General features: G+C 48.1%; 1 protein-coding gene across 1 annotated transcript in view; it reads left to right on the forward strand.

Annotated features, from left to right (window-relative positions):
* Positions 1-26955, forward strand: part of RICTOR (RPTOR independent companion of MTOR complex 2) — a 663554-nt gene that overhangs the window by 227820 nt on the left and 408779 nt on the right. Inside the window, 1 exon segment of the mRNA XM_029578377.1 lies at positions 9688-9853. Within this exon segment, the coding sequence (XP_029434237.1) occupies positions 9688-9853 (166 nt within the window).

Raw genomic sequence — 26955 nt, forward strand, 5'->3', positions numbered from 1 at the left:
GCCGCAATACAGGTCTGTACGATCAGTGCTTGGTGGGAACGTGGGTGTGCATCGTCTGGCATATTTAGAAGGGCCGTATCCACGTGAAAACAGATCGGGGTATGCAATATCGTAGATAAATGGTCCTCAATCTGCTTCCATAGAGGTTTTATGCAAGCACCCGACCACCACATGTGAATGTAAGTTCCAATGGCCGCGCACCCTCTCCAACATTGATTAGAAGTACTCTTTGAAATCTTGGCCATACGTTCCGGTGTGAGATACCAGCGATACAATTGTTTATACCCATTTTCGACCAATGCCGATGAAATGGAAGCTTTACTCAGACAACCGAAGAGAGCTTCCCAATCGGTGTCCAAATATTCTTTGTGTAAGTCCTTCTGCCAGGCCGATACATGTGCAGCAACATCATGAAGTTTTCTATTCAATAATTTATAGACTTTAGCAATAAGGCCTTTATATTGGCTCGGAACAGAACAATAGCCTTCGAACAAGGACTTTCCCCTTGATAAATGCTCCTTAACCTGAACGCTATGGCAAAAATGGCGAAGTTGGAGATAGGCTAAGTACTCACTGGAGGGTAATGTGTATTTATCCCTTATCGATTCAAATGGCAGAAGGTCCTCTCCCCCCCAGATATCTTCAAACTTAAGAATATTTTTAGTTTTCCATTGGGTAAAACCGCTTTGAGGTAAACCCGGCGGAAAAGTAGTATTGTTAAACAAGTGGGTAAGATGGTAACAAGTCTTGCCCCCCACCAGATTAGACCGCCAGCGCTTCCAGATATTTAGCGTGAGTCTGGTGGTAGGTAACATGCGACCCATGGGTCGCCAAGTCTTATGGTCTTGCCACACCAAGGCTGCTAGTGGCATCATAGGGATTTGTGATTGCTCTATGGTCGCCCAATGTTTAGGAGCATCTGACTGATGCCAGATTATCAGTGGGCGTAATTGCGCGGCCACATAGTACCAGGTAAGATTCGGCACCCCAAGACCACCCTCTAGCTTAGATTGATATAACACCCTGCGCGCTACCCTAGGTGGCCTTCTTTTCCACAAAAAGCCCAATAATTTGCCCTGCCATTGCTTTAGTAACTCTGGCGGAATCGGAACTGGCAAGGATTGGAATAGATATAGCAGGCGTGGGAGAACATTCATTTTGGATATCGCCACACGGCCCAGCCATGATATTGGCAGCCGACTCCAAGTGTCCATATCCTTCACTATCTTCTGGATTAAGGGGACATAGTTTAATTTATAAAGATCCTGGGGATGAGGGCCAATATGAACCCCAAGGTACTTAATGGTATGCTTTGCCCATCGAAACGGGTGTAAAGGTTGTGTTGCCTGGACCGTGGCGGGACTGCAAGTGACATTAAGGACTTCGGATTTATCCCAGTTCACCTTGAAACCTGAGACAGAACTGAAACGCCGGATTTCATTCTCTATGGCCGTAAGGGATTCATGTGGATTGGTTAGCGTGAACATAATATCGTCCGCAAACAATGTGATTTTAAAGGACTGTTGGCCAAAAGTAAAGCCTGTTATCGCAACATTCTCCCTGATGACAATTGCCAAGGGCTCAAGGAAAAGAGCAAACAGCAACGGCGACAGAGGGCACCCTTGCCTCGTGCCTCTGCCCACTGAAAAGGTATCCGAGTATCCCCCATTAATTTTTAAACACGCCTTAGGATTAGTATACAAACTAGTAATCCAGGCACAAAAATAAGGGCCAAACCCCATCTTCTGCAGGACTTGAAAAAGATATGGCCAGTGGACCATATCGAACGCCTTTTCCGCGTCATTTATTTATATTTCCCTTACAGTTCCTGTTACACCCCACTCTCCCCCTTTCTGCTCATTCCATGTTATTTACCCCTGTTTTTTGTAACTGCTTCCCCCCTTGCACAAGTTTAGTTATACTGTTCATTGCACCCCTTGTTCTGTGTGAACCGGCATGGTGTGACTTGTTCATGAATGCCGGTATATAAAAAAGCTAAATAAAATAAATAAATAAACGGCAGGGGAAAAGAGTAATTGGATTTAGAGAGCAACCGACGAGGGCCCTGACTTTTATGGTCTGCGGAACTGATGAGCATGGGGGTAAACAGCACAGAGCAGCAGTAACTATCCTAACAGAGGCATGAGATTACTACCCTTAACCAATAAGCCTTGATGCTTTTGATGCAACTGCAACATCGCTCTTTGCTTCAAAGGAGGGGAGGTAGTGGCTAAAAGGAAAGAGAAATTTAGATACCGAGACAACTAACATGAGCTATGACTTTTTTACAGTCTGAGTACTGATGCTCAGACATTGAAAAAACATAGGACTGCTTCTACTGCTAAGTCCATAAGCAAAGCACACCAAGGAAACCTGATACATGGGAGTAGTCTGCACGGTGCGGCAGATACTACCATGGGAAGCTTGCTGAGCAAATTAGATGGACCATTGGTCCTTTTCTCCTGTCATTTCTGTTTCTATGTCCTTCCAACATTTTTCCCTGGGCCAAATACTCACCAAAGTGAACAAGCCCTACATAGTTTGGACTGCAAGAGAACCTTGGCCTTCTATCTGGAGTGGACCGAAGCCCATACGAAGTCAACTCAGCTTTTTGTTTCCTTTGATTAGAACAAGCTGGGGACCGCCATTGCCAGCCACTATCCAATTGACTAGCAGATTGCATCTCCTCCTGTTATGCCCAGGCAGTCTTGACTCTGGTGGGCCATGTCAAGGCTCCCTCAATTCGAGCAATGGCGGCATTGGTGGCTCACTTGCAATCAGTCCCCATGGAGGAGATTTGCAAGGCTACAATGTGGAATTCTTTCCACCCATTCATATTGCATTACAGTTTGGATAGGCCGACACAATAGCAGATTTGGCCAGTCTGTCCTCCAGAACTTATTTGAGGTGTAGAACCCAACTATTCCCGCCTAGGGTCCATTTTTGTTTTAAGCTGCCCTGTCTTTGGGGTATACACATTTAGAAAAGGGCTTGTTGCCAACAAAAATATTGTTTGTGCTTGTTCGCACTGTTTTTTGTTCCCCCTTTTTTGTTGGGGGCTGCCTCTAGCTAGGGATCACCCATGTGTGAGGACTGCCATCCTACTTGTCTTCGGAGAAAGCAAAGTTGCTTACCTGTAACGGTGTTCTCCAGGGACAGCAGGATGTCAGTCCTCGCGATTCCCTCCCATATCTTCGTGGTGTTGGGTCTCCACTTCTTTTTGTTTAGCTATATTATCAGACTGAAGGGACCCTGTGTGGACATATGGTATAATACAGGACGTAGGCATGCTTAGTGAGCCTTAATCAAAGTACTAGAAACTTTAACATAAGTTTTCTGTACCGGGCTCCATTGGATGATGTCACCCATGTGGGAGGATTGACATCCTTTTCTCCTCAGAGAACTCCTGTTACAGGTAAGCAACCCTGCTATCCCTTTATAATCTACTATATGTACTACTACAACCTAGATGACTAAGTGATTATTACAATCTACCTCATATGTTTAAGTGGCTCTGCACGTACTGTATGCTCTACTTCCATGTTTAATGTTTGTTTTAAGTATCATCTGTGATGCAAATGTAATTGCAATTTTTAATTATAATTTCCTAGCGTGTAGCAGATGGACTCAGGACCAATGGGTATAATGTACTCCTGATAGCAGTTGGAGATGGATCAGATTTCAATCTGACGTCAGCCCCTAGTACATATACCCCTGCAGGAAGTGCAGCTCTTCAGTATTTTCAGTCTCCATAGCAGTTAGGGACTATCTGCACGCTCTCACAGCATTAGACACATCTCAAAGTAGAAAACCCAAAATTTGAAGAAAACCTACCTCTGAAGACGAGCCCCGCTCTCCTGCGGTGATACCCTCAGGTCCCTCTCCCAGTTGAGATTTCCCAAGGTGATTTCCGTGGTCCCTCGGAGGTAAGCCTCTGTCTGACGGCCAAATTGCAGCAAGGACCTAGCCCCCGATCCCAGGCATGGCTGAGAGGCAGCGAGTGCACCCTCGAGCGCGGCGGTGAAGGTATTTGCCCTCTCTCCTCGCAGCCGGAGACCGCCCGGAACGCAGCCGGGAAGCGCCGAAGACAAGGTAAGGTAGAGATCCTCAGCGTTGACTCTGGTCTCCGAGGTTCGAGGAATCACATAGGTCGCCGGCCGGGACCAGTGCCGCTGGGTTGATCCACCCTAACAGGGCCAGGCTCCGGTTAGTTTCAAGTGTCTACCCACGTGGAGACCCTTCGAGGTGGTCGCCATATTGCCCGCGTGGTAGCCATCGCCATCTTGGCCCTATTCGCCGTGCCGTTCGTTGGCTCGTCCTGGGCGCACAAATTACATGTGCCCATAAAGTCACACGCACATAATCCTTGTGCGTATAAAGTTACACACACAAGGGCCATGCGCATAAGTTATACGCGCACTGCACGCCTACCGGGCTGAGCGCATAACCACGACTTGGGCGCACAACTGCGCGCACAACCCACACGCATATCTTAGACGTGCCGGAGCGCATAAGGGATTACGCGCCAATAACCATGGCACCACCGGAAACAGAGATAAAGGCTCAAGGCCTCTGCCCAGCATGCCATATCAGAGCTGCACAAAGCAAGGAGGCGAACGCCTTGTGCGCTCAGTGCGAGGAGGCCCTGGGATATCCAGCCCAGGGCCAGTCCCACCCAGGGCCGAGTAATAGCTCCTCGGTGGGTACCCCGGACCTAGCAAATCCCAGTGGGACACCCCTGCAGATTGGGACCCTCAGGGACCCAGCACCGCTTGGCTTGGATCCAGCGTCTATCTCATGGATGGAGTTCTTCAAAGGGCTACATACCTTTGTTCACATGCAAACGGAACCTCTGGCTGATCAGCCACATTTGCCGCCAGAAGACCTGTATGCCCCAGGCCCCTCGAGGCCTAGACAAAGGTTTCCACCGCCCAGAAGCTCCACCTATGGGGACACGGACTACTCTGAAGAGGAAGCAGAGCCCCTAGAAGAGGGGGAACTTCCCCCCGGGGACAGAGCCTCACCGAACCATGAGACGCTTCTTCACCAAGGATGAGCTCCCTGACCTGGTCACTAACAGCCTGAGGGAGCTCGCTATCCCGTGCCCAGGTGCTTCGGGGGAGCCTAAGCCGAATCCCCTGCTAGAGGGCCTCTGCCGCACAAAGGCCCTCTAGCAAGCCTGTTACAAGCCGTCCAGCAGCTAATTGACCTGAAATGGTGCTCCAGAGTCCTCATTCAAAGGGGGACGAGCTATGGCAGCCATGTACCCCCTGGACCCGGCGGCCAAAGACCTCCTGACATGCCCAAAAGTTGATGCCATGGTCTGCGCGGTCTCGAAGCGCACTACTATCCCTGTGGAGGGAGGAGCAGCGCTCAAAGATGCACATGACTGACGCCTGGAATCCATCCTTAAACAGTCTTTTGAAGTAGCTGCTATGTTCCTACAAATAGCGGCCTGCTGCACCATAGTGACACGTGCCTGCTTATCTCAGGCCAGGAGCAACACCCCTGGAGAAGTCATGGAACCAGCAGTATCATTCCTTACGGACACTGCTTCCGATCTGGTGCGTACTGCGGCCAGAGGAGTGTCATCTGCGGTGGCTGCCAGGAGACAACTCTGGCTCCGAAGCTGGTCAGCCGACGCATCTTCCAAAACTCGCCTCACAAGGATGCCCTTCAAAGGATCCCTCCTGTTCGGCAGCGAGCTAGAGAAACTGGCTGACAAATGGGGCGAGTCCCCTTTGCCGTGTCTACCGGAGGACAGGACTAAGAGAAACCAGTGACCCTTCCCCCGATCTTCCAGGGGCAGAAGCTCTCAGCGCTTCAATCCATACAGAAACAACTATCAAGCGCCCCAACCCAAGGGCAGGAACCAGCCTTTTGGAACAAGCACAACAAGAGGGGAACCAGCTCGGGTGCAGGCCCCAGCCGTACCCCACAATGAGATTCAGCCGACCCATCCAAGGGATGAAGCCATAGGGGGCAGACTAGCCCTATTCTACCACAAATGGGTGAGATAACTTCGGACAAGTGGGTCCTAGCTATCATTCGGGAGGGGTACTACCTGGATTTCCTGCGAACCCCTCCGGACAAGTTCGTGGAATCTCCATGCCACGTCCTCTCCAAGAGGGTGGCAGTGGAAGCTACATTGACCAGGCTTCTGGCCCTCGAAGCCATCACCCCAGTCCTCCCACAAGAAATAAATACTGGGCATTATTCAATTTATTTTATCGTCCCCAAGAAAGAGGGGACGTTCAGGCCCATCCTGGACCTCAAGTCAGTCAACCTCCACCTAAGTATTCCCCGCTTCCGCATGGAAACCCTATGCTCCATAATAAGGGCGTTACAACCAGGAGAGTTTCTCACATCCCTGGATCTTTCGGAGGCCTACCTACACATCCCAATTCATCAGGAACACCAGCACTATCTACGCTTCAAAATCCTGGACCGTCACTACCAGTTCCGGGCACTACCCTTTGGGTTAGCCACAGCACCCCGGACGTTCACCAAGATCATAGTGGTGGTGGCAGCAACACCGAGGAAGGAAGGAGTCCTCGTACATCCTTACCTAGACGACTGGCTGATCAGGGCAAAATCCCCAGAGGAAAGCCGTCAATCAACCAACAGAGTCAAAACTCTACTGGAGAGCCTAGGTTGGGTGGTAAACACAAACAAAAGTTGTCTACAGCCCTCACAGTCTCTAGAATACCTAGGAGTCCGATTCGACACCAAAGAAGACAAGGTCAGCCTGACTCCCACAAGGAGATCAAAACTGTGGAACTGGTTACAATTCCTACTGAGTGAACCTCTGCCCACAGCATGGGATTACCTGCAAATCCTCAGTCTGATGGCATCCACACTGGAAGTAGTGCCATGGGCGCAAGCTCACATGAGACCGCTGCAGCGCTCACTTCTATCATGATGGAATCAACTGTCTCAGAATTACGCAGTACGTCTATCACTCCCGGGCAGAGTCCAGACCCAGCTGCGGTGGTGGCCGCAAGTCAGCCACCTGAGCTGGGGATCAAGGCTATCCTCCCCAACCTGGACCCTGCTCACCACAGATGCCAGCCTACGAGGATGTGGAGCACACTGCGAGGAGTTAACCGCCCAAGGGCAGTGGAATGCAGAAGAGGCGGGATGGAACATCAACCGCCTAGAAGTGCGGGCAGTCAGACTAGCCTGTCTACAATTCGCCCACAGACTCCGAGACAAAGCAGTCAGAGTAATATCGGACTAGTCCACTAGTCCGATATTACTCTGGAACCAGAAGCCAGCAGGTGTCTCTGGAAATAGACCCCCTAATGGCATGGGCGGAAGTAAACCTCCAGGAGATCTTGGTCGTCCACATCACCGGGAAAGGCAACATCACGGCAGGGAAAGTCTAGACCCAGGAGAATGGAAGCTGTCGTCCACAGCGTTCCAACTGATAGTGAACCGGTGGGGGACACAGGACATGGACCTTCTGGCAAGCCGGTCAACGCCCAAGTACCTAGGTACTTCAGCTGCTGGCGGGAACTTCAGTGCCAGGGGATTGATGCCTTGGTACAGACCTGGCCACAGGGGACCCTATTATACGAATTCCCGCCGTGGCCCCTATTGGGCGCAATCATTCACAACAGGGGACTAGTTCTTCTAGTGGCCCCGGACTGGCCAAGAAGACCATGGTACGCAGACATGAGAAGACTACTGTCAGGGAACCCCCCCACCACTGCCTCCACACACAGACCTGCTCCAACAAGTACCGATCCTCCACGAGGATCCAGCTCAATTGTCTCTTACGGCCTGGCCATTGAGAGGGCTCGCCTGAGAAAGAGCAGATACTCGGGGGCTGTAATTGACACCCTACTCCGAGCACGCAAGTTCTCCACATCCCTAACGTACATAAGGATTTGGAGAGTATTTGAAGCCTGGTACGAAGACCACAGCATCAAGCCACGCTCAAGTAAAATTCCCATGATCCTAGAATTCTTACAGAATGGGCTACAGAAAGGGCTGTCCCTCAACTCCATCAAGGTACAGGTGGCTGCATTGGCATGCTACGGCTCCAAGAATGAGGGCGACAGCATAGCTTCTTACCCGGACGTGTCATGCTTCCTGAAAGGAGTCAAGCACATACGCCCACCACTAAAGTGGCCGGTACCTCTTTGGAATCTCAACTTGGTCCTGGATTTCCTAGCAGGAACCTCTTTCAGGCCCCTCTGGGGGCTGTCCCTCCGCCTTTTAACGTTAAAGACAGCATTCCTATTGGCGATTTGTTTAGCCCGCCGCATTTCAGAACTACAAGCACTGTCCTGCCGTGAACCGTTCCTCAGGCTCACCCCGGGAGCCATACAACTATGCACGGTCCCATCCTTCCTTCCCAAAGTGGTATCACACTTCCACCTTAACCAAACCATCTCGCTACCATTGCCGGATGACTTGAAGAATTCGGAAGAAGCCCGTAGTCTACACCACCTCAATATCGGCAGACTTCTATCCAGATACCTGGAAATGTCGGAACCCGTACGAAAAACGGACCACCTTTTTGTCCTTCACAGCGGGAAGAGACAAAGGGAAGCGGCCTCGCGGGCAACCATAGCCCGCTGGATCAAGGAAGTCATCAAGGCGGCCTACATAGAAGCAGGCAAACCACCGCCTCTACAGGTCAAGGCCCATTCTACCAGAGCCCAGGCAGTATCCTGGGCAGAAACCAGAATGCTGTCGCCTGCCGAGATTTACAAAACAGCAAGGAAGGCTGCTTAATAAAGCCGTGAGAGCAGATGTACACAATAAGCAACCAGATGTCCAACTGCCCGCCGAGATTTGCAAGGCGGCGACATGGTCCTCCATCCACATCTTCTCCAGATTTTACCGCCTGGATGTTCAGGCTCGGGAGGACACGGCATTTGCAAGGGCAGTACTAAGTGGGTCACGGGCAGCCTCCCACCCGGTTCGGGAGTCCATCTGCTACACGCTAGGAAATGGAGAAATTACTTACCTGATAATTTTGTTTTCCTTATTGTAGACAGATGGACTCAGCATCCCACCCTTGGCTGTCGTTAGACATGGAATTCGAATGATCAAGGGTAAGCCATGTTTTCAGTCACTGAGGATTTCCACCCTGCCGGGTGTCGATGCTTCTGGTTGAGTACACTGGCGGTCTCCAGCTATAGTCAATCCAACCAGTTCAAGTTAACCAAGTTATAAAGTTTAACCAAGTTATGACGTTATCCAAGTTATTCAAATTAGTCAGTCACACATATATCCACAATGCTTTTCGAGGAGAATACTGAAGAGCTGCACTTCCTGCAGGGGTATATGTACTAGGGGCTGACGTCAGATTGAAATCTGATCTGTCTCCAACCGCTATCAGGAGTACACTATACCCATTGGTCCTGAGTCCATCTGTCTACACTAAGGAAAACGAAATTATCAGGTAAGTAATTTCTCCATTATGATTGTAATCTACTGGAAATTAACTTGGGAAAAGGTGAAATATCAAATGTTTATAAATCAAAATATATAAAAACTGAACTAATTCATCTGAGTAGTGACTGTTTTGCTTTCATAAGTGAACATATCTAATTAAAGTCTCACTGGGTTATTAATTCATCTGGTGTTTTTTGCCCTCATAGTGCTTTGCTGATATTAATCCATCTATATAAAAATAGTGGGGTTAACCAGTTTACTAAAATTCTTTATCAGGCGAGCCAGTGCAGCATTAAACTGTTTAAAACGCTTCCACGAAATGAAGAAACGAGGTCCAAAACCATACAGCCTCTACTTGGATCACATTGTTGGGAAAGCGATTTCCACGCACCAGAAAAGGGATCAACACCTTCGAGTGCAAAAGGAAATTTTTGTTCTAAAGGTATTTTCTTTTTGGTATATATTTTTTCAGTAATTGTAAGGTTTTTCATCTTTTTAAATATTTTTTTATATAAAATACTTAAATTACAGTTACCGTATTTTTCGCTCCATAAGACGCACCTGACCATAAGACGCACCTAGGATTCAGAGGGGGAAAATTTAAAAAAAAAAAAATTGTGCTAAACCGGCTCTGCGTCTGGGCGTCTTATGGAGCAAATTAGGGGAGTGCATAGTTTTTTTTTTTCTCCCCATTTTGTTTTCGGGTCTGGGGAGGGCCATTTCGGTCCACTCCCCAGATCAGAAAATTTTTCTTTCTGTGGGAACCCCCAAAACCCCCCCCCATCCCAACCCTTTAAATTAACAACCTCCACCCCCCTGACCCCCCCAAGACCTGCCGAATTAATTTCCTGCAACCCCCCACCCTCCTGACCCCCCCAAGACCTGCCGAATTAATTTCCTGCAACCCCCACCCTCCTGACCCCCCCAAGACCTGCCAAACGTCCCTGGTGGTCCAGCGGGGGTCCAGGAGCGGTCCGGGAACGATCTCCTGGGCGTGAGCCGTCGGCTGCCAGTAAACAAAATGGCACCGACGGCCCTATGCCCTCACTATGTCACTGAGACCGACCGCTGCTATTGGGGGGGTTGTAGGAAATTAAGTCGGCAGGTCTTGGGGGAGTCGGGGGGGGGGGTGTTTGTTAGATTTTTGTTTGGTTTTTTTTTTATATTCGCTCCATAAGACGCACATACATTTTCCCCCCACCTTTGGGGGAAAAAAAGTGCGTCTTATGGAGCGAAAAATACGGTAGTTACTTGTATTACAGCTTTGATATTGAAACTTCGCATATTTAGAGCTGGTATTCTGCTGACATGCTGAGTGATATTGAACAGACCTGGCCTGAGTATAGAATGCTGAGACTCTGCTGTGATCGTTCTTCTTTCCTCAGAGTGCATTCCATTTGCCACTATCTTATGTTAATTCTCAACCAAATTCTGATCCTGTTCACCATGGGGCCCAATCTGAGGCTGCTCAGTTTTTTTATGAGCCCTTTTTGTGGGATGGCATTAAATGCTTTGTTGAAATCCAAACTATACCTCATTCAGTGCACATTCGGATTTAATTCTCTGGTCACTCATTCAATAATATTGATTAGTTTTATGTGACATGATCTCCCTTTAGTAAATCCATGCTGTTTTGGAAGCTGCAAGCAGTTGGATTCAAGGTAAAGATATAGTTGGTTTCTAGAGAAATGTTTGCCTTTATGCAGATCACAACATGATCTGCAACAGAGTGGACATGCCTTTGGGAGTAGACAAAATAAAAAATGATCTAAGAAAGCTTAAGAATTAGTCAAGTACTTGAACAGTGCAGAATCATGCATCTGAAGAGCAGAAATTGAGAAGAGCAGTACATGATGGAGGGATTGATACCACTGTGTACCACCTAGGAAAGAGAGATAAGGATTATTATGTTTAATGTTCTCAAGGTAAAAAAAGAATAAGGTGGCGATGATTAAAGCCAGAAAGATGCTAGGATACTTACAGGCCGATACAGTAAAAATCGTGGGAGAGCGGGCGAGCGCACATGCCACTCTCCTGTGCGCGCGATTCAGTAAATAAAAATATTCAAATTAGGGCCCGCAGTAAAAAGAGGTGCTAGGGACACTAGCGCACCCCTAGCGCCTCTTTTTTGACAGGAGTGGCGGCTGTCAGCGAGTTTGACAGCCGACGCTCAATTTTGCCAGCATCGGTTCTCAAACCCGCTGATAGCCACGGGTTCGGAAACCAGACGCCGGCAAAATTGAGGGTCCGGTTTTCAACCCGCGAGTCATGGTCCGATTTAAAAATTTTTTTTTTTTTTTAATTATTTTTAACTTTTGGGACCTCCGACTTTATATCGCCATGATATTAAGTCGGAGGGTGCCGAGAGAAATTAACGCCTACCTTTGGGTAGGTGCTAATTTTTGAAAGTAAAATGTGTGGCTTGGCTGCACATTTTACTTACTGAATCGCGCGGGAATAACTAATAGGGCCATCAACATTCATTTGCATGTTGCAGGCGCTATTAGTTTCGGGGAGGGGGGGGGGTTTGGACGCGCGTTTTCAACAGGCTGTTACCCCTTACTGAATAAGGGGTAAAGCTAGCACATCGAAAACGTCTGTCCAAACGCGGGTTAACAGTGCGCTCCGCTGGATACAGTACAGTACAGTGCGCTCCGCTGGAGCGCACTGTACTGTGTCGGCCTGTTAGAGAGACATGACCAATAGAAAAAAAAAGGTGATAATGCCTCTGTGGTGAGACTTTATCTAAGATAATGTATGTAGTTATGAAAGCCATATCTCTGAAAAGCTCTACTCTGAACCACCTCCACCCTGGAGGTGGTTCAGAGTAGAGCTTTCTAAAATAGTGTATGGTCTACACAAAAAGACACATGGACCTATATATTAGGGATGTGGAGCTGGAAAACTTGTTTTGTTTTTTTTATTTGTTTCGCTTGTTTTTCATTCGTTTCATGTGTTTTCATTACATTTTTGTTTTGTGTACATTAATAAAAATAACGCATACGAATTATTTTAGTTCACACTAAAAAATTAGTGTGCACTAAAAAACAAAAATTAATTAAACAAATGCACATCTCTAATAAATATGTATACCTTAAGGGAGAGGAAAGATGGGAGAATATAAGTATAAACAGATAAGCAAACCTTTTTCAGTGAAAGAATGATCTAGAACAAGAGATCACAGTATGATGCTCCAAAGGGTATATTCGGTAGCAACTTGAGGAAATATTTCTTACACAACATACCTCTTTATTTTATTTCACGCTTTTGCATACTGGGTTCACAGCATGGCACAATATATTAAAATAAATAAATAAATAATATCCAAAATATATCGGGCTTGGTAGTGTGTCCGTCAGTGCTCACACATGTTCTCTAGCCCGCTGATAGATGGCGCAGTCGGCTCCCTGGCCGCCTTGGAGGCTCAAACATGCCATACAGCGGTCATGTCACAACACCAGCTACAAGAGGTACTCCTGGGGGAATTCAGCACTACTGCTGGTTGCATATTTTGAGCAGAATTCCTCCTTCCCGCAGATTTCCTCCCTCACCTCAAAGATTTCCTCCCTTACCGGAAGACTATTCAAAATCGGAAGGACAGCAGCCATCGCAGGGCAGGCAGAAAATAGCAGAGGAGACCCTGGCATGCCGCAAACGGAGCCCGACCCATGGTGAAGATGAAGGCTCGGCGCGCTGTTCACAGCGAAAAGGGAAAGCCGCTGTGTGCCGCGATTGGCACGCCCGGGCCTTCATCTTCGCCGCGAACAGAGCATGTGCCGCGGGACGCGCTCCTTTTCGCAGCATGCCGGGGTCTCCGCTGCTATTTTCTGCTCAAGGCGAAAATGGAAGGCCCCCGTGTGCCACGAACGGCGCGCCAGGCCTTCATCTTCGCTGCGAACGGCGCGGATCCTGCGACAAGCAGGTGAGAGTGAATGTGTGGAGGGGAGGGTGAGAGAGAGCAGGAGGGTGTGAGAGAGCCTGGGGAGGGGGGGGTGCCAGTGAGAGAGAATGTGTGTTTGAGAGAGGGGGGTTGACAGAGAGCATGGTTGGTAAGAGGGGGTGGGGAGGGTGTGAGAGAGAGCATGGGAGGTAAGAGAGGGTGGGTGGGGGGATGCTTGAGTGTGGGTTTCAAAGAGAGGGAGCCTATATGAGGGGAGGGGGATGTTGGTGAGAGAGAATGTGTGTGGGAGAGAGGAGAGAGAGGGTGTGAGGGAGTGCGAGACACAGCTTGGTAAATAAACTTTGCAAGCCCTGGCTTTAGCAAATGTGCCTCCACGTCCCTTGCCCTGGGTGAAAACAATTTTGTTTTTCCTTTTCAGCTATCGCTTCCATAGAAGAGCCAATAAAAAGGCTCGCCGCCCGGGCATAGAATGGGTACAGTTGCTAGTATATATGTATTCTGTAAACATTAATAAATATATAACATACAATGATATACAATAAATACAACTAGCACCCATAAATAAAACTAAGACGCTATTCATAATTATAAAATATAACTGCAGATACTAGAGGTGTAAACATGAATAAGATTGTACAGCTGACACTAAAATTACAAATGAAGCTGGCATAAAATCCAGTCCCTGATACAACTGCTGCATATCAAATAATTAATTTAATGCTTGATTAAAAATTAAAGAATACTGAAGACAGAATATAATCCTTCATCTTACTTATGTCTGCCGAAAGAGAATGCCATTTCATCATGCTACACCAGACCAGTCCAGTCAAAACCCTACCAGTGGATGGAGGCAGAGCACACAGATTTCCTAGCGTGTAGCAGATGGACTCAGGACCAATGGGTATAGTGTCCTCCTGATAGCAGTTGGAGACGGATCAGATTTCAATCTGACATCAGCCCTAGTACATATACCCCTGCAGGAAGTGCAGCTCTTCAGTATTTTCGGACTCCATAGCAGTTAGGGACTCTATGCACGCTAGCACAGCGTTAGAGTAATTTTATCAAAGAAAACCATCTTGAGAAGAAAATCTTACCTCTACAGATGAGCCCCGCTCTCCTGTGGTGACACCCGTTGGGTCTCTCTCCAAGTTGAGATTTCCCGAGGTGATTTCTGCGATCCCTGGGAGGTAAGCCTTGGTCCGGCGGCCGGCTCTCGTCTGAGACCTGGCCCCCGACATCGGGTGAGGCTGAAAGGCAGCGGATGCAACCTCGAGCGCGGTGGTGAAGGTATTTTCCATCTCCCCCCGCAGCCGGAGACTGCCCGGAACCCGCCCGGAACGAAACTGGGAAGCGCCGAGACAAGGTAAGGTAGAAATCTATTTAAAAGTCTCCGGTCTCCGAAGCTCAAGGAGTCGCACAGGTCGTCAGCCGGGACCAGTGCCACCGGGTTGATCGGCCCTAGCAGGGTTAGACACCGGTCAGATCCGAGGGCCCTCCGAGGTGGTCGCCATATTGTCCGCGTGGTCGCCGTCACCATTTTGGCTCTGTTCGCCGCTCTGACGCCGTTTCGATCCGTGCGCACAAATACCTTTGCGCACAATGTCGCACGCACAAGTACCAGGCGCGCTTAGCCACGCGCTTACTGTGCCGGGCGCATAATTTTGACCTGTACGCACAACAGTGCGCACATCTCCCGGCACGTGTGCACCAAACCTACGCGCGCAACTTCGTACACCAGAGCGCAGAATTGTATGGTACGCACACAAGACATGGCACCACCGGAAAATAAACTCAGAGCTCAGGGTCTTTGCCCAGCATGCCATATTAGAGCTGCTGCACAGCATGAGGAGGCCACGGCCCTGTGTATACAGTGCGAAGAGGCCCTAGGGGACCCAACTCATGGCCCTTCTCTGCAGTGCCCAGAGCCCACCTGTAACTGGGCACTGCAGATAGAGGCCTGTCTGCGACCCAGCCATGTTGGAGATCCAGTGGCACATAGGGACCTCCTGCCCAACTTCCTCCCCTGCCGGCCCTCCTACTTCTCTGCTTGTGCAGTTTTCCGTCTAGCTGATGATGTGTTTTGTGGGGAGTGGTTTTGGCTGGATGATGTCATAGCTCGCTTAAAGGGTCTGGACTGGAGCACAATTGCCCTCTTTGTTCCTGGCCAGCCTTGAAACAGCAGGCATTGCGTCTGTTTCAACCATGATCCATCAGGTGATTAGCGATTTCTGTCCTAGCAGTAAACAAGCAGCAGCGGTTTCCTCAGTTGACTCAACACTTCGGCACAGTGGCAGAGGGATCAAGACCCTACATGCGGCTGAGACAGTCAGGGCTTGGCGAAACGCCATCATCACTGCAACTTTCCACTTAGAGATGGAAGAAGAAGGCAAGTTGGCCTGTGACCGAGCATCCCCCCTGCCCCCCGCAGCGAGCATGGCCGAGTCTGTTCAGGAGCACAGTCTATGTTCGGGGGCCATCTATGAAACTGCTCTGACAGCAACCCCTGCAGGGGAAGGGGCAGGCTAAGTCACAGAGGAGGAGAAAGGAGAAACAGTTGGCCAGTGGTGGCAGCGGAGAACACATCTATGAGCGAAGAGGGATCAATGTAGAGGTGAACCAAGAGAAAATTACTGAGACCAAACAAGGAAGCAGCACTATAGTGAGTCCTCTTAATGTGACTCGGAGAGAAGTGGATAGCGCACAGATCCAACATGTAACATGAGATTCAGGACTTAAATTGGAAGAAGCAGCCCATGGCTGGCAGCAGGACACCACCATTGCGACACTGGCTTCTTCAAACACACAACAGAGCCTCGAGAGTAGCACACAGCTGTGAGGCTTCTAGGATGCAGGGCTGTTCTAAGGACCCTTTTTCCCAATTTGGAGCTGTTTGAGTGGCGAAAATGCAATTGACATATGGGCAGGTGTTGGGAGCCCATATACCCATTCAGGGCCTCGGGGGCTAGTCCCCGTAGCCAGTCACCCAGACAGCATGACCTTTGATCCTGCTGCATGGCAGCAGAGAGCTGCTTGGGCTCTGTTCACCTCACACAGCCTCCTGCTGGGGTTCCAGCCTCCAACCCAATGGCAAAGCAGCACCCTAGGGTCTCCCTTCATCTACTGGATATGTTGGTCCATATCCAAACTTTCCAAATTGGGGGGTACTGGCCAGCTCCCATGCCCGGATTCAGCTCATTGCCCAATCTCTAAGTGCAGCCAGGGCATGTGATTCCACATCACAGTGCAAGTTGTAGTAATGAGGAGGCAGTAGCCAGCGCCACACCAGCATTGCATGAAATGCCAGTCATCCGAAAACACCCATCATCAAAGGACACATCTCATGTTGCTTGGGCTGCACAGATTTTCCTGGGAATGCAGCACAATGTACAGGTGCTAAAACAGTCACAACATCCAGCAACACAGGCAGAGCAGTAGTGGGTGATTCTCAAGAGGACACTGGGGGCAATGCATGCATAGAGTGTGGGCAGACAGCAAGTAAGAAAAAAAGGCAATGCTAAGCGCAGACATAAAGCTAACACCATCATAAGTTTTAGCTCTTTGGAGACATTTAACTAGGATTCAGCGTCTGACCACAGCCCATGTCACCTGTCAACTGAGGCCAGACAGGTGTCTAAGGGAACCCAGTATTACAACCGTATCAACTTTAGGAGAGTGTCCCTAAATCCCTCCGTAAAAAGATCAAGAAACGCTCATATATTGACATTTTCAGGATCATGGAAGGAAAGTGTCTGAGGGGCATGCAGAAAAAGGTGAAGGATGAGGACACTGCACACAACTCAGACAAGGGAGTCCTCAGGAACATTATCAATTGGACTTGTGCATTTCTGAGAATAAGCATTATCGGTCAAGATGATCCCTTTCAGTATGGCCCCATGCTAAGTTTCACAGATACCATCTTCGAAGCCTACAAGGAATACGATGGCTGGGTATGGCTGAATTACGATGAAAGATTCCCTGACAAGATGGAAGAGAATCATTTTATGTCCTGGGGGATGTAGGATGTCAGTCTATGGATGAAGCTGATGACACACAGTGCAAGCGATACGGGACCATGTGCGTGGGCGCCTAGGAAGTTCTCCTTGACAATACATGCTGTTGGGACAGCACAGGTGTCTGAAAATGTTTGCTGGCACTATAACAGATCGGCATGCAAACTCAAGCACATTTGCTCATCCTGTGCAGCTCCACACCCAGTCACCAAGTGTATCAAAAAACCTAGCGGAAGGAATAATGGGAAATCCATAGGTTTCACCATTTTGCAAGGCACCTTCACCCATAGATCTGCTAGCTATGTTTCCTTGGCTGGACTGCTACTCCAGATGCAGAGGCCCAACAGATTGGCCAAGGTTTCTATGAAGGATTCCCTATCCCTTTCCAGGAACTTGTTGGGGGCCAATTACTAGTAACGCCTCATCCACAGGGCAGCACGCAAACATCATTCAATAGAAATTGGATATGGAGCTGGCGCTTGGGTGTATGGTTGGTCCATTCTTTTCTCTGCCTTTTCCAAGATCTTCCTATCACCTTTGGTGGTGGTCTCCAATAAAGAGCCCGGCAAGTTTTACCTCTTTCAGAGCCTTTCCTACACTCAAGGCTAATCCGTGAATGATCAGCTTCCCCTGAAGAGTACACAGTCAATATGCATCATTTGACTGTGCCATTGCCTTGTTCAGGAAGTGCAGTGCAGGTATTTTAATGGCCAGAACTGTTATAGTCAGCTTTCAGAGTTTTCCCTGATCAACTGAACAGCTTTCCGTTTCGGTTTCAGGATCAGTGCTACCTTGACAAATGCATGCTGATTGGTGTTCAGTGTCATGCGCCCACTTCAAGCTCTTCAGTTCCTTTCGTCATTGGGTGTCATCACAACAGGCCAGATCAAGCAATATCATACATTACCTTGATGACCTCTTATTCATTGGGTCAAGGGAATCTGATTCATGTGCTCATCTCTTGTTGGAATTCCAATTGGTTGCTGAAGACTTTGGTGGTGTTCTGGTGCACAAGAAGACTGAGGGTCCTTCTACTGTCATCTACTTCCTGGGCATAGAGTTAGATTCGATCAACATGTTGTCTCGCCTTCTGGCCGATAAGGTTGCGAAGCTATGAGTTATGCTGCGGCAGGCATTGACAGCTAAGAAGCTTATGCCACACTCTGTGCAAGCCATCTTGGGCACATTGAATTTCTCCTGTTGAGTGATTCCCACAGGGTGGGTGTTTCTGAGGAGGCTTGCTGTCACCGCAGTGGGCATCAGTAGGCCGCATCACTTCTTAAGAGTGTCAAAGGCCATGCACACAGACATCTCCATATGGGCATCATTTCTGGACGAATTCAATGGTGTGTCTTTGTGGCAGGGACCTTGGACATATACTCAGATGCCTCAGAGGGCTGGGGTTTTGGGGTATTCTGTCAAGGAGCGCGAAATATTGAGTGACAAGCATATTATATTTTGGTGCAACAACCAAGATGTGGTCCAGATCCTGAACAAGCAATTGGCAAAATGCCCAGGGTGTGGTGGACTTAAGGGAGGTTGTCCTCATTGGCTTATGCATCAATGCTACAATCAGGGCGAGTCATGTCCCGGGGGTTTGCAATGGCATTGCTGATTCCCTATCTCGTGCTAAGTGGTATTTGTTTCATAAACAGATACCCATGGCAGATGAATTGGGAATTCTAGTACTGGACCACTTGGGGACAGTTGGTCTCCAACCACCAGGGACTTACTACGGGGATCCTTGGCTTCAGCCACATGGTCCACGGACTGCAGATGTTGAGTACATAAGGGGATTCCTGAATTAGCATGACTGGGTTACGGGATGAGTACCAGATGACCTGATGGTGAAGTACGTCTCCTCAGGCAATGACATGGGTGCTTTCAGAAGCTCAGTGGTTAGACATCTAGTGGGCCTGGCCTTGTTTACAAAGGCATGCAGCTGGGGGAATCCCACCAAGTTATTTCTGTTGAAGATTTTGGCAGGCTGGTCGAGAAAGTTGGGGCCTGCGATGGATTCTTGGCTTCCAATTACGCACAACTTGAGGAAACTTGTGGGTTCTGTTGGCATCCATCAGGACTTCAGATTTTGAAACCAACCTGTTCTGTCTAGCTTTCTCTTTGGTTTTCTTTTGTGTTTTATGCATGAGCAAGCTTGTGGCCTCCACCAATAGTGATTCAGGTACCAGTAGCATACTGTTGTAGAACGTGACATGTACAGCTCAAGCACTCTGCATAAAGATACACAGGTCAAAAACTGATCAAGCAGGCAAGGGTGCAATCCTGTCTTTGAAGCGTATCGCGTCATATATCACTTGTTCCGTGCAAAATATGGAGAAGTACTTCGCTGTTTGGCCCTCTAGTAGTGTACATTTACTTTTGCTGTGCTCAGATTGGGAGTAACCAAAATGGGCCTGGATGCCAAAAAATTTACCACCCACTGGTTTAGAATTGGAATGGTTCAATACCATACAGCAAATAGGAAGATAGATATCCCAGCCTCGATCTGCATCATGCGAAACCCTCCTACAGTCCCTCCACGCCTTAGGATTCCAGCAAATCATAGCATCTCCCACACACAAAGCTGGACATACATTGGACCTGATGTTTATCAACTCTGACGTCCTCGCCACCAACCATCCCACCTGCACCCCCGTCCCCTGGTCTGACCATCACCTAATAGAATGCCTCCTTTCCACTAACATCCCTCCTCCAAGCAACAATACCATCTGCACCACCATAATATCCTGAAAACCCTGCCCTAGTGTCGAGTTAGCAAACGCACTCTCCACCTCCTTATCCAATCTCACCTGCTCAGATCCCGACACAGCACTAGCTTATCCCGGGACAAGCAAGATGCTAGTCCTCACATATAGGTGACGTCACCGGAGCCCAGCGCAGGAAATCTTTCTGTCAAAGTTTCTAGAAACTTTTGACCGGCTGTGTGAGGCCACTGAGCATGCCCAGCATGCTATGATATTCTCTGCCACAGGTGTCTCTCTTCAGTCTTCGCTTTTCCCCGCTGCCGTTCCCATCGCGGGACTAGAGCCCTTGTGTTCTTCGCAATTCTTGTGACTGAAAAAGTCAATATTTTTTCAATTTTGCTGATATTCTCTCTCATAGGAGCTCTCAAGCTCGCCGGCTGGTGAGTACCATTCCCTTGATTCTCATATTTTCTAGGAATCCCTTTCCTCACACTCGCATCCATCGACGGCTGTCGATTCCAAAATGGCGACGGGATTCAAAAAGTGCCCGATTTGTAATAGGAATATGTCGATAACTGATCCGCATTTGGAGTGTGTACTCTGCCTCGGAGAAAAACACGATGTCAGTACATGCCCCAAATGTGCAGAAATGACAGTAAAAGGACGGAAAGCCAGACAAGAGAAGATGGGGGAACATCTGTTTCAACTTCAGTTAATCCCTTCTCCTTCGAAATCATCGAGGTCGTCTCCGGCCGGAGCGACCAAAAGGGCTTTACTTAAAAAACCGCGTCCGGATGGATCCGGTGATCGCCCATCCTCACCATCGTCGGTACTATCGACTAAATCGGCAGAACACCAAAAATCCAAACATCGGCATCGACATCGATATCCGTCATCTTCTACATCGATGTTCCAGGACAAATCAATGCAACAGGAAATGCAACAGGAAACACCGGCACCTTCGATGCCTGGGCCTTCGTCTTCACCGATTCCAACCACTTCATCGATGGACACCTCCGTACCACCACCGTGTACATCAGTGACTTCACCACTTGTACAGCCGGAATTGTCTATATTAATAAGACAAGCGGTCCTACAAGCTCTTCAAGAGCAAAATATTCCGACGGTTCCGTCGATGCCGACACCGTCCTTGTCGATGCCGATGCCTCCAACATCGATGCCGGTGGTACCACCGATGACGGCGCCTTTCTTGCCGCCGAGGATTTCGACTGGTTTCATAACCACTACACCAAGGCTCGGGACACAATCCACATCACTTTTTGCTCATATTCCATCAAGCCCCTTGATGTCAATACCATCGGTGCCATTTCCACCGACCACGACATCGAGAACATCCCCGCTACCATCGGGGCAACCTGCATTGGAACCTCCAGAAGTTCAAGATGAAGCCTTTTATCGACGCCTTTTACAAAGGTATCAAAATGTGATCGATAATTTACCATCTACTAGGCCACATACTACTTCTGCAGGATTTTCCATCGATAACCCACAGCGATATCCTTCAGGACTCCATGTCCCATCTAAACCAATGCCAAAATCACCTTATAGAGAAGATTCTGATGAACCCTCTCATTTTTCTTCAGAGGAATTCATGTCTAACCCTTCTTCTCCTGATCAAAGAAAGAAGTCACCCCCAGAGGATCTTTCCTTCTCCTCATTCATACAAAGCATGTCTGACTCAATTCCATTCAAACTTACAGCAGAGGAAGACTCAAGAGCACAAACCCTTGAGATTTTACAGTTTGTGGATTCACCCAAACAAGTACTGGCGGTACCAGTACATGAGGTTTTACTAGATCTCCAAAAACGAATCTGGGAACACCCAGCTTCTACTCCTGCAGTAAATAAACGTGTGGACACTACTTACATAGTCCAACCAGCTCCAGGCTACCACAAACAGCAATTACCACACCAGTCTGTAGTAGTGGAGTCAGCACAGAAACAATCTAAACATGTGCGCCCACACTCATCCATCCCACCTGGTAGAGAACACAGATTCCTGGATACACTAGGTAAAAAAGTCTATCAGAGTTCCATGTTGAGCACCAAAATTTCTGCTTATCAACTCTACATCACTCAATACCAGCAGAACCTCTGGAAGCAGATGGAAGAGTTTGTAACCTCCTTACCCACCCAGTTCCAGGAGCCTGCACAAGCTGTAATAACAAAGGGACTGGAGGCAGGCAAACATGAGGTGAGAGCAGTCTATGATAATTTTGAGACTGCTTCCAGGACAGCAGCAGTTGGAATCACTGCTCGCAGATGGGCCTGGCTCAAAGCATCCAACCTCAGAATTGAGGTACAAGACAAACTTGTGGACCTGCCCTGTCTTGGTGACAATCTGAGCTGTACAACAGCTTAAGGACCACACTGAGACTCTACGTCAGCTGTTTCAAACCCCTCAAGAGCCTGCTGCTCAGTCTTCTCGTCATCCTCCATGAAGAGATATGCGACGTTCCTATTACAGGCCACGCAGATACTACCCCCACACTTCTAGGGGTAGGTCCAGCAGACCTACACAACGCTCCCAGGCCAGACAATCCAGGCCTGCTCGTCCACAACCTTCTGCACAGACAGGCTCTGCAACAGGCTTTTGAAACAAAGACCAGAGAGCAGACCCATCCTTGCAATCCCAAGCCAAATCTACCGGTGGGAGGAAGAATATCTAATTTTCACACAAATTGGCAAAACATAACATCAGATCAATGGGTACTTTCCATAGTCTCTCGAGGCTCCAAACTAAATTTCACCTCAATTCCTCCAGAATTTCCACCAACTTCCTGCCCACAACAAAACTCTCAACTGCATCAATTACAGGCAGAATTATCCACCCTTCTGAGATCCAGGGCCATACAACCAGTGCCCCGGACACAGCAGGGCAGAGGATTCTACTCCCGATACTTCCTCATTCCAAAGAAAACCGGAGGCCTACGTCCCATCCTAGACCTCAGAAATCTCAACAAATTTCTGAAGAAAGAAAAATTCAGGATGGTATCTTTAGGCACCATGCTTCCACTTCTTCAAGCAAGAGAATGGCTTTGTTCTCTGGATCTTCAAGATGCTTATGCTCACATTCCAATATACCCTCCTCATTGCAAGTACCTGCGCTTCACGGTAGACCATCAACATTACCAATACAGAGTTCTACCCTTTGGACTTACATCTGCTCCCAGAGTCTTCACCAAATGTCTAGCAGTCATAGCAGGACACTTGCACAAAGAAGGGGTCCATGTTTTCCCATATCTAGACGACTGGCTCATAAGGAGTCCATCTCAACAAGGAGCAATAACTTCTCTCACTCGAACAATTGCTCTACTTCACTCCATGGGATTTCTCATCAATTATCAAAAATCCCATCTCACTCCAACTCATCTGTTTCACTTCATAGGAGCAGAGTTGAACACAGATCTAGCAAAGGCTATTCTACCTATAGATCGTGCAGGTGCCCTCATTCTACTAGCAAATTCCATTTCCTTACGAACACAGACCACAGCCCATCAGTTTCTGATACTGCTAGGTCATATGGCCTCCACAGTTCACGTTACACCAATGGCAAGGCTTGCCATGCGAGTGGCCCAATGGACTTTACGATCACAATGGATTCAAGCCATTCAACCACTACATTATCCAATTCAAGTGACCCACCAACTAAGATCATCTTTACTTTGGTGGCCGAACAAAGACAACCTGTGCAAAGGCCTACCCTTTCAACAACCAGTCCCACAGATAACTTTAACTACAGATGCATCCACCATGGGATGGGGAGCTCATATAGACAATCTCTACACTCAAGGGACTTGGACAAAACTCGAAGCAACATATCAAATCAATTTTCTGGAACTTCGACCTATACGTTATGCACTGCATGCGTTCAAGGACTGCCTCTCACACAAGACTGTTCTAATCCAAACAGACAACACAGTAGCCATGTGGTACACAAACAGGGAGGTACGGGCTCGTATCTCCTTTGTCAAGAAGCTGCACAAATTTGGGGCTGGGCCCTGAACCACTCAATGTTCCTACGAGCCACTTATCTCGCAGGCATTCACAATGTAGTAGCGGATCGACTCAGTCGTCAATTCCAACCACACGAATGGTCCCTGGATTCTGCAGTAGCGACCAGGATATTTCAGCGTGGGGGACAACCAACAAATAGACCTCTTTGCGTCACATCTGAATCACAAAGTGGACAAATTCTGTTCTCTTCACAAACAGAACAATCAGCCAGCCAAGGACGCCTTCGCTCACCCTTGGAGCTCAGGCCTACTATACGCGTATCCTCCGATACCACTCATAACCAAAACTCTAGTGAAGTTACAACAGGACCAAGGGTCCATGATACTCATAGCCCCATACTGTGGCCTCGACAAGTATGGTTCCCCACACTGCTAGACCTCTCAGTCAGGGATCCAATTCGACTGGGAGTAGCTCCCACTCTCATAACTCAGGATCAGGGTCGGCTGCGACATCCCAACCTTCAATCCCTATCCCTGACAGCATGGATGTTGAAAGCTTGATCTTGCAACCACTCAATCTTTCCTCCAATATATCTCAAGTGCTCATAGCTTCACGTAAACCTTCCACACGAAAGAACTATGCTTCTAAATGGAAGAGGTTCACTTTGTGGTGCTCTGAAAAGAACATAAATCCTTTCACCTGCCCCACAACTTCTCTACTAGACTTCATCGGTAAGAGTACATTTAAGTGCAATCTCTGCATACCATAACAAGATAGCGGATGCACCTATCTCCACACAACCTCTCGTAAGCAGATTTATGAGAGGTTTAACTCACCTTAAGCCACCAATTCGGCCACCTGTCACAGAATGGGTTCTGAATTTGGTACTAACAAGACTCATGCGTTTTCCTTTCGAACCCATAGATTCTTGTGATCTTAAATTTCTCACCTGGAAAACTGTCTTCCTTATAGCCATTACATCAGCTAGAAGGGTTAGTGAGTTACAAGCACTTGTCACGTACGCACCTTATACTAAGTTCCTACATGACAAAGTGGTTCTCCGTACTCATCCAAAATTCCTTCCTAAGATAGTTACGGAATTCCACTTGAATCAATCCATAAGTTTACCCATATTTTTTCCAAGGCCTCATTCCCATCCAGTAGAAACAGCCTTGCATACCTTAGATTGCAAGAGTGCACTAGCTTTTTATATAGACCGCACTGCAATACACAGACAATCCACACAGCTTTTTGTATCCTACGACCCAAACAAACCAGGTAAAGCAGTGGGTAAACATACTTTATCAAATTGGCTAGCAGATTGCATACAATTTTGTTATGAAAAAGCAGGCCTCCCTCTCCAGGGACGAGTAAAGGCGCATTCAGTACGAGCAATGTCAACCTCAGTAGCACACTACCATTCAATGCCAAACCTTGATATATGTAAAGCAGCAACATGGAGTTCTCTTCACACTTTTGCAGCTCACTACTGCCTAGACAAGCAAGGACGACAAGATTCGGCCTACGGACAATCTGTCTTAAAGAATTTGTTTCCAGCTTAATCCCAACTCCTTCCACATCCAATCTTCTGTGATCTCCGGCTGATCCCTTTTCAACAACAATACTTCACAACATAAGGACTCAGCCTCTAACTTGCTATTCACCCATATGTGAGGACTAGCATCCTGCTTATCCTGGGATAAAGCAAAATTGCTTACCTTGTAATAGGTGTTATCCCAGGACAGCAGGATGTAGTCCTCACAGAACCCACCCGCCACCCTGCGGAGTTGGGCTCATATCCTTTTATGATTTAATTTACTAAACTCTTTTGCTACATACTAGACTGAAGAGAGACACCTGTGGCAGAGAATATCATAGCATGCTGGGCATGCTCAGTGGCCTCACACGGCCGGTCAAAAGTTTCTAGAAACTTTGCCAGAAAGATTTCCCGCGCTGGGCTCCGTCGGTGACGTTACCCATATGTGTGGACTACATCCTGCTGTCCTGGGATAACACCTATTACAAGGTAAGCAATTTTGCTATCCTGGAATAACCTCACAAGAGACATCGCCAATAGACTCTGCCCAGTCACCAAACGAATCATAAGTCCCTCCTCGAAACCCACAAAGCCATGGTACACACCAGAACTTAAAACCCTAAAAAACTCTTATCAGGCAAAAGGAGAGACAATGGCGTAAGGACCCGACCCCTCAAAAATCCGCCATCTACAAAACAGCATTACATAACTACAGACTCTCCACCCAAAAACACAAAAGAGACTTCTATGCTAAAAAAATCCATGACTACAGATTCAACCCTAAAGTGCTCTTCTCCTACGTCTCAAGTCTGACCACTCCCAAACCCCCCCCACCATACCAGACTCCGATGCATCTTCTAAATGTGAAGAACTGGCCAACTACTTCCACAGCAAAATTGCTACTCTCCTATTGAGATTCCCCTCCTCCACTAACAGTCCCCCCCACACCCCGCCCTTCCTCCCCACACCCTCCCAACCCACAATGACTGTACTCGACTCTACCTCCTCCAAAGAAGTCGAACACATCATCAAAAAACTCAAACCCTCGTCTCATCCTGAAGACATTATTCCCTCCAAAGCCCTACTAGCCATCCCTAACACCATAGCCAGAGCTTTAGCAGATATCAACTGCTCACTCTCTCATGGATCTGTCCCAGACACGCTCAAACATGCGATAGTCAAACCCCTCCTCAAGAAACCCTCCCTGGACCCAAAAAACCCCTCCAACTTCCGCCCCATCTCTAACCTCCCGTTCATTGCCAAGCTAATGGAAAGAGTTGTTAATTCACAACTCATGGACTATCTTGAAAATCATGCGATCCTCCATGCCTCTCAATTTGGTTTCTGGAAACATTTCAATACTGAATCGCTACTCTCCCTATCCGACTACCTCCTCAAAGGCATGGGCCAAGG

Source organism: Rhinatrema bivittatum, chromosome 1 (genome assembly GCF_901001135.1).
Source record: "Rhinatrema bivittatum chromosome 1, aRhiBiv1.1, whole genome shotgun sequence".
In the NCBI taxonomy this organism is placed as follows: domain Eukaryota; kingdom Metazoa; phylum Chordata; class Amphibia; order Gymnophiona; family Rhinatrematidae; genus Rhinatrema; species Rhinatrema bivittatum.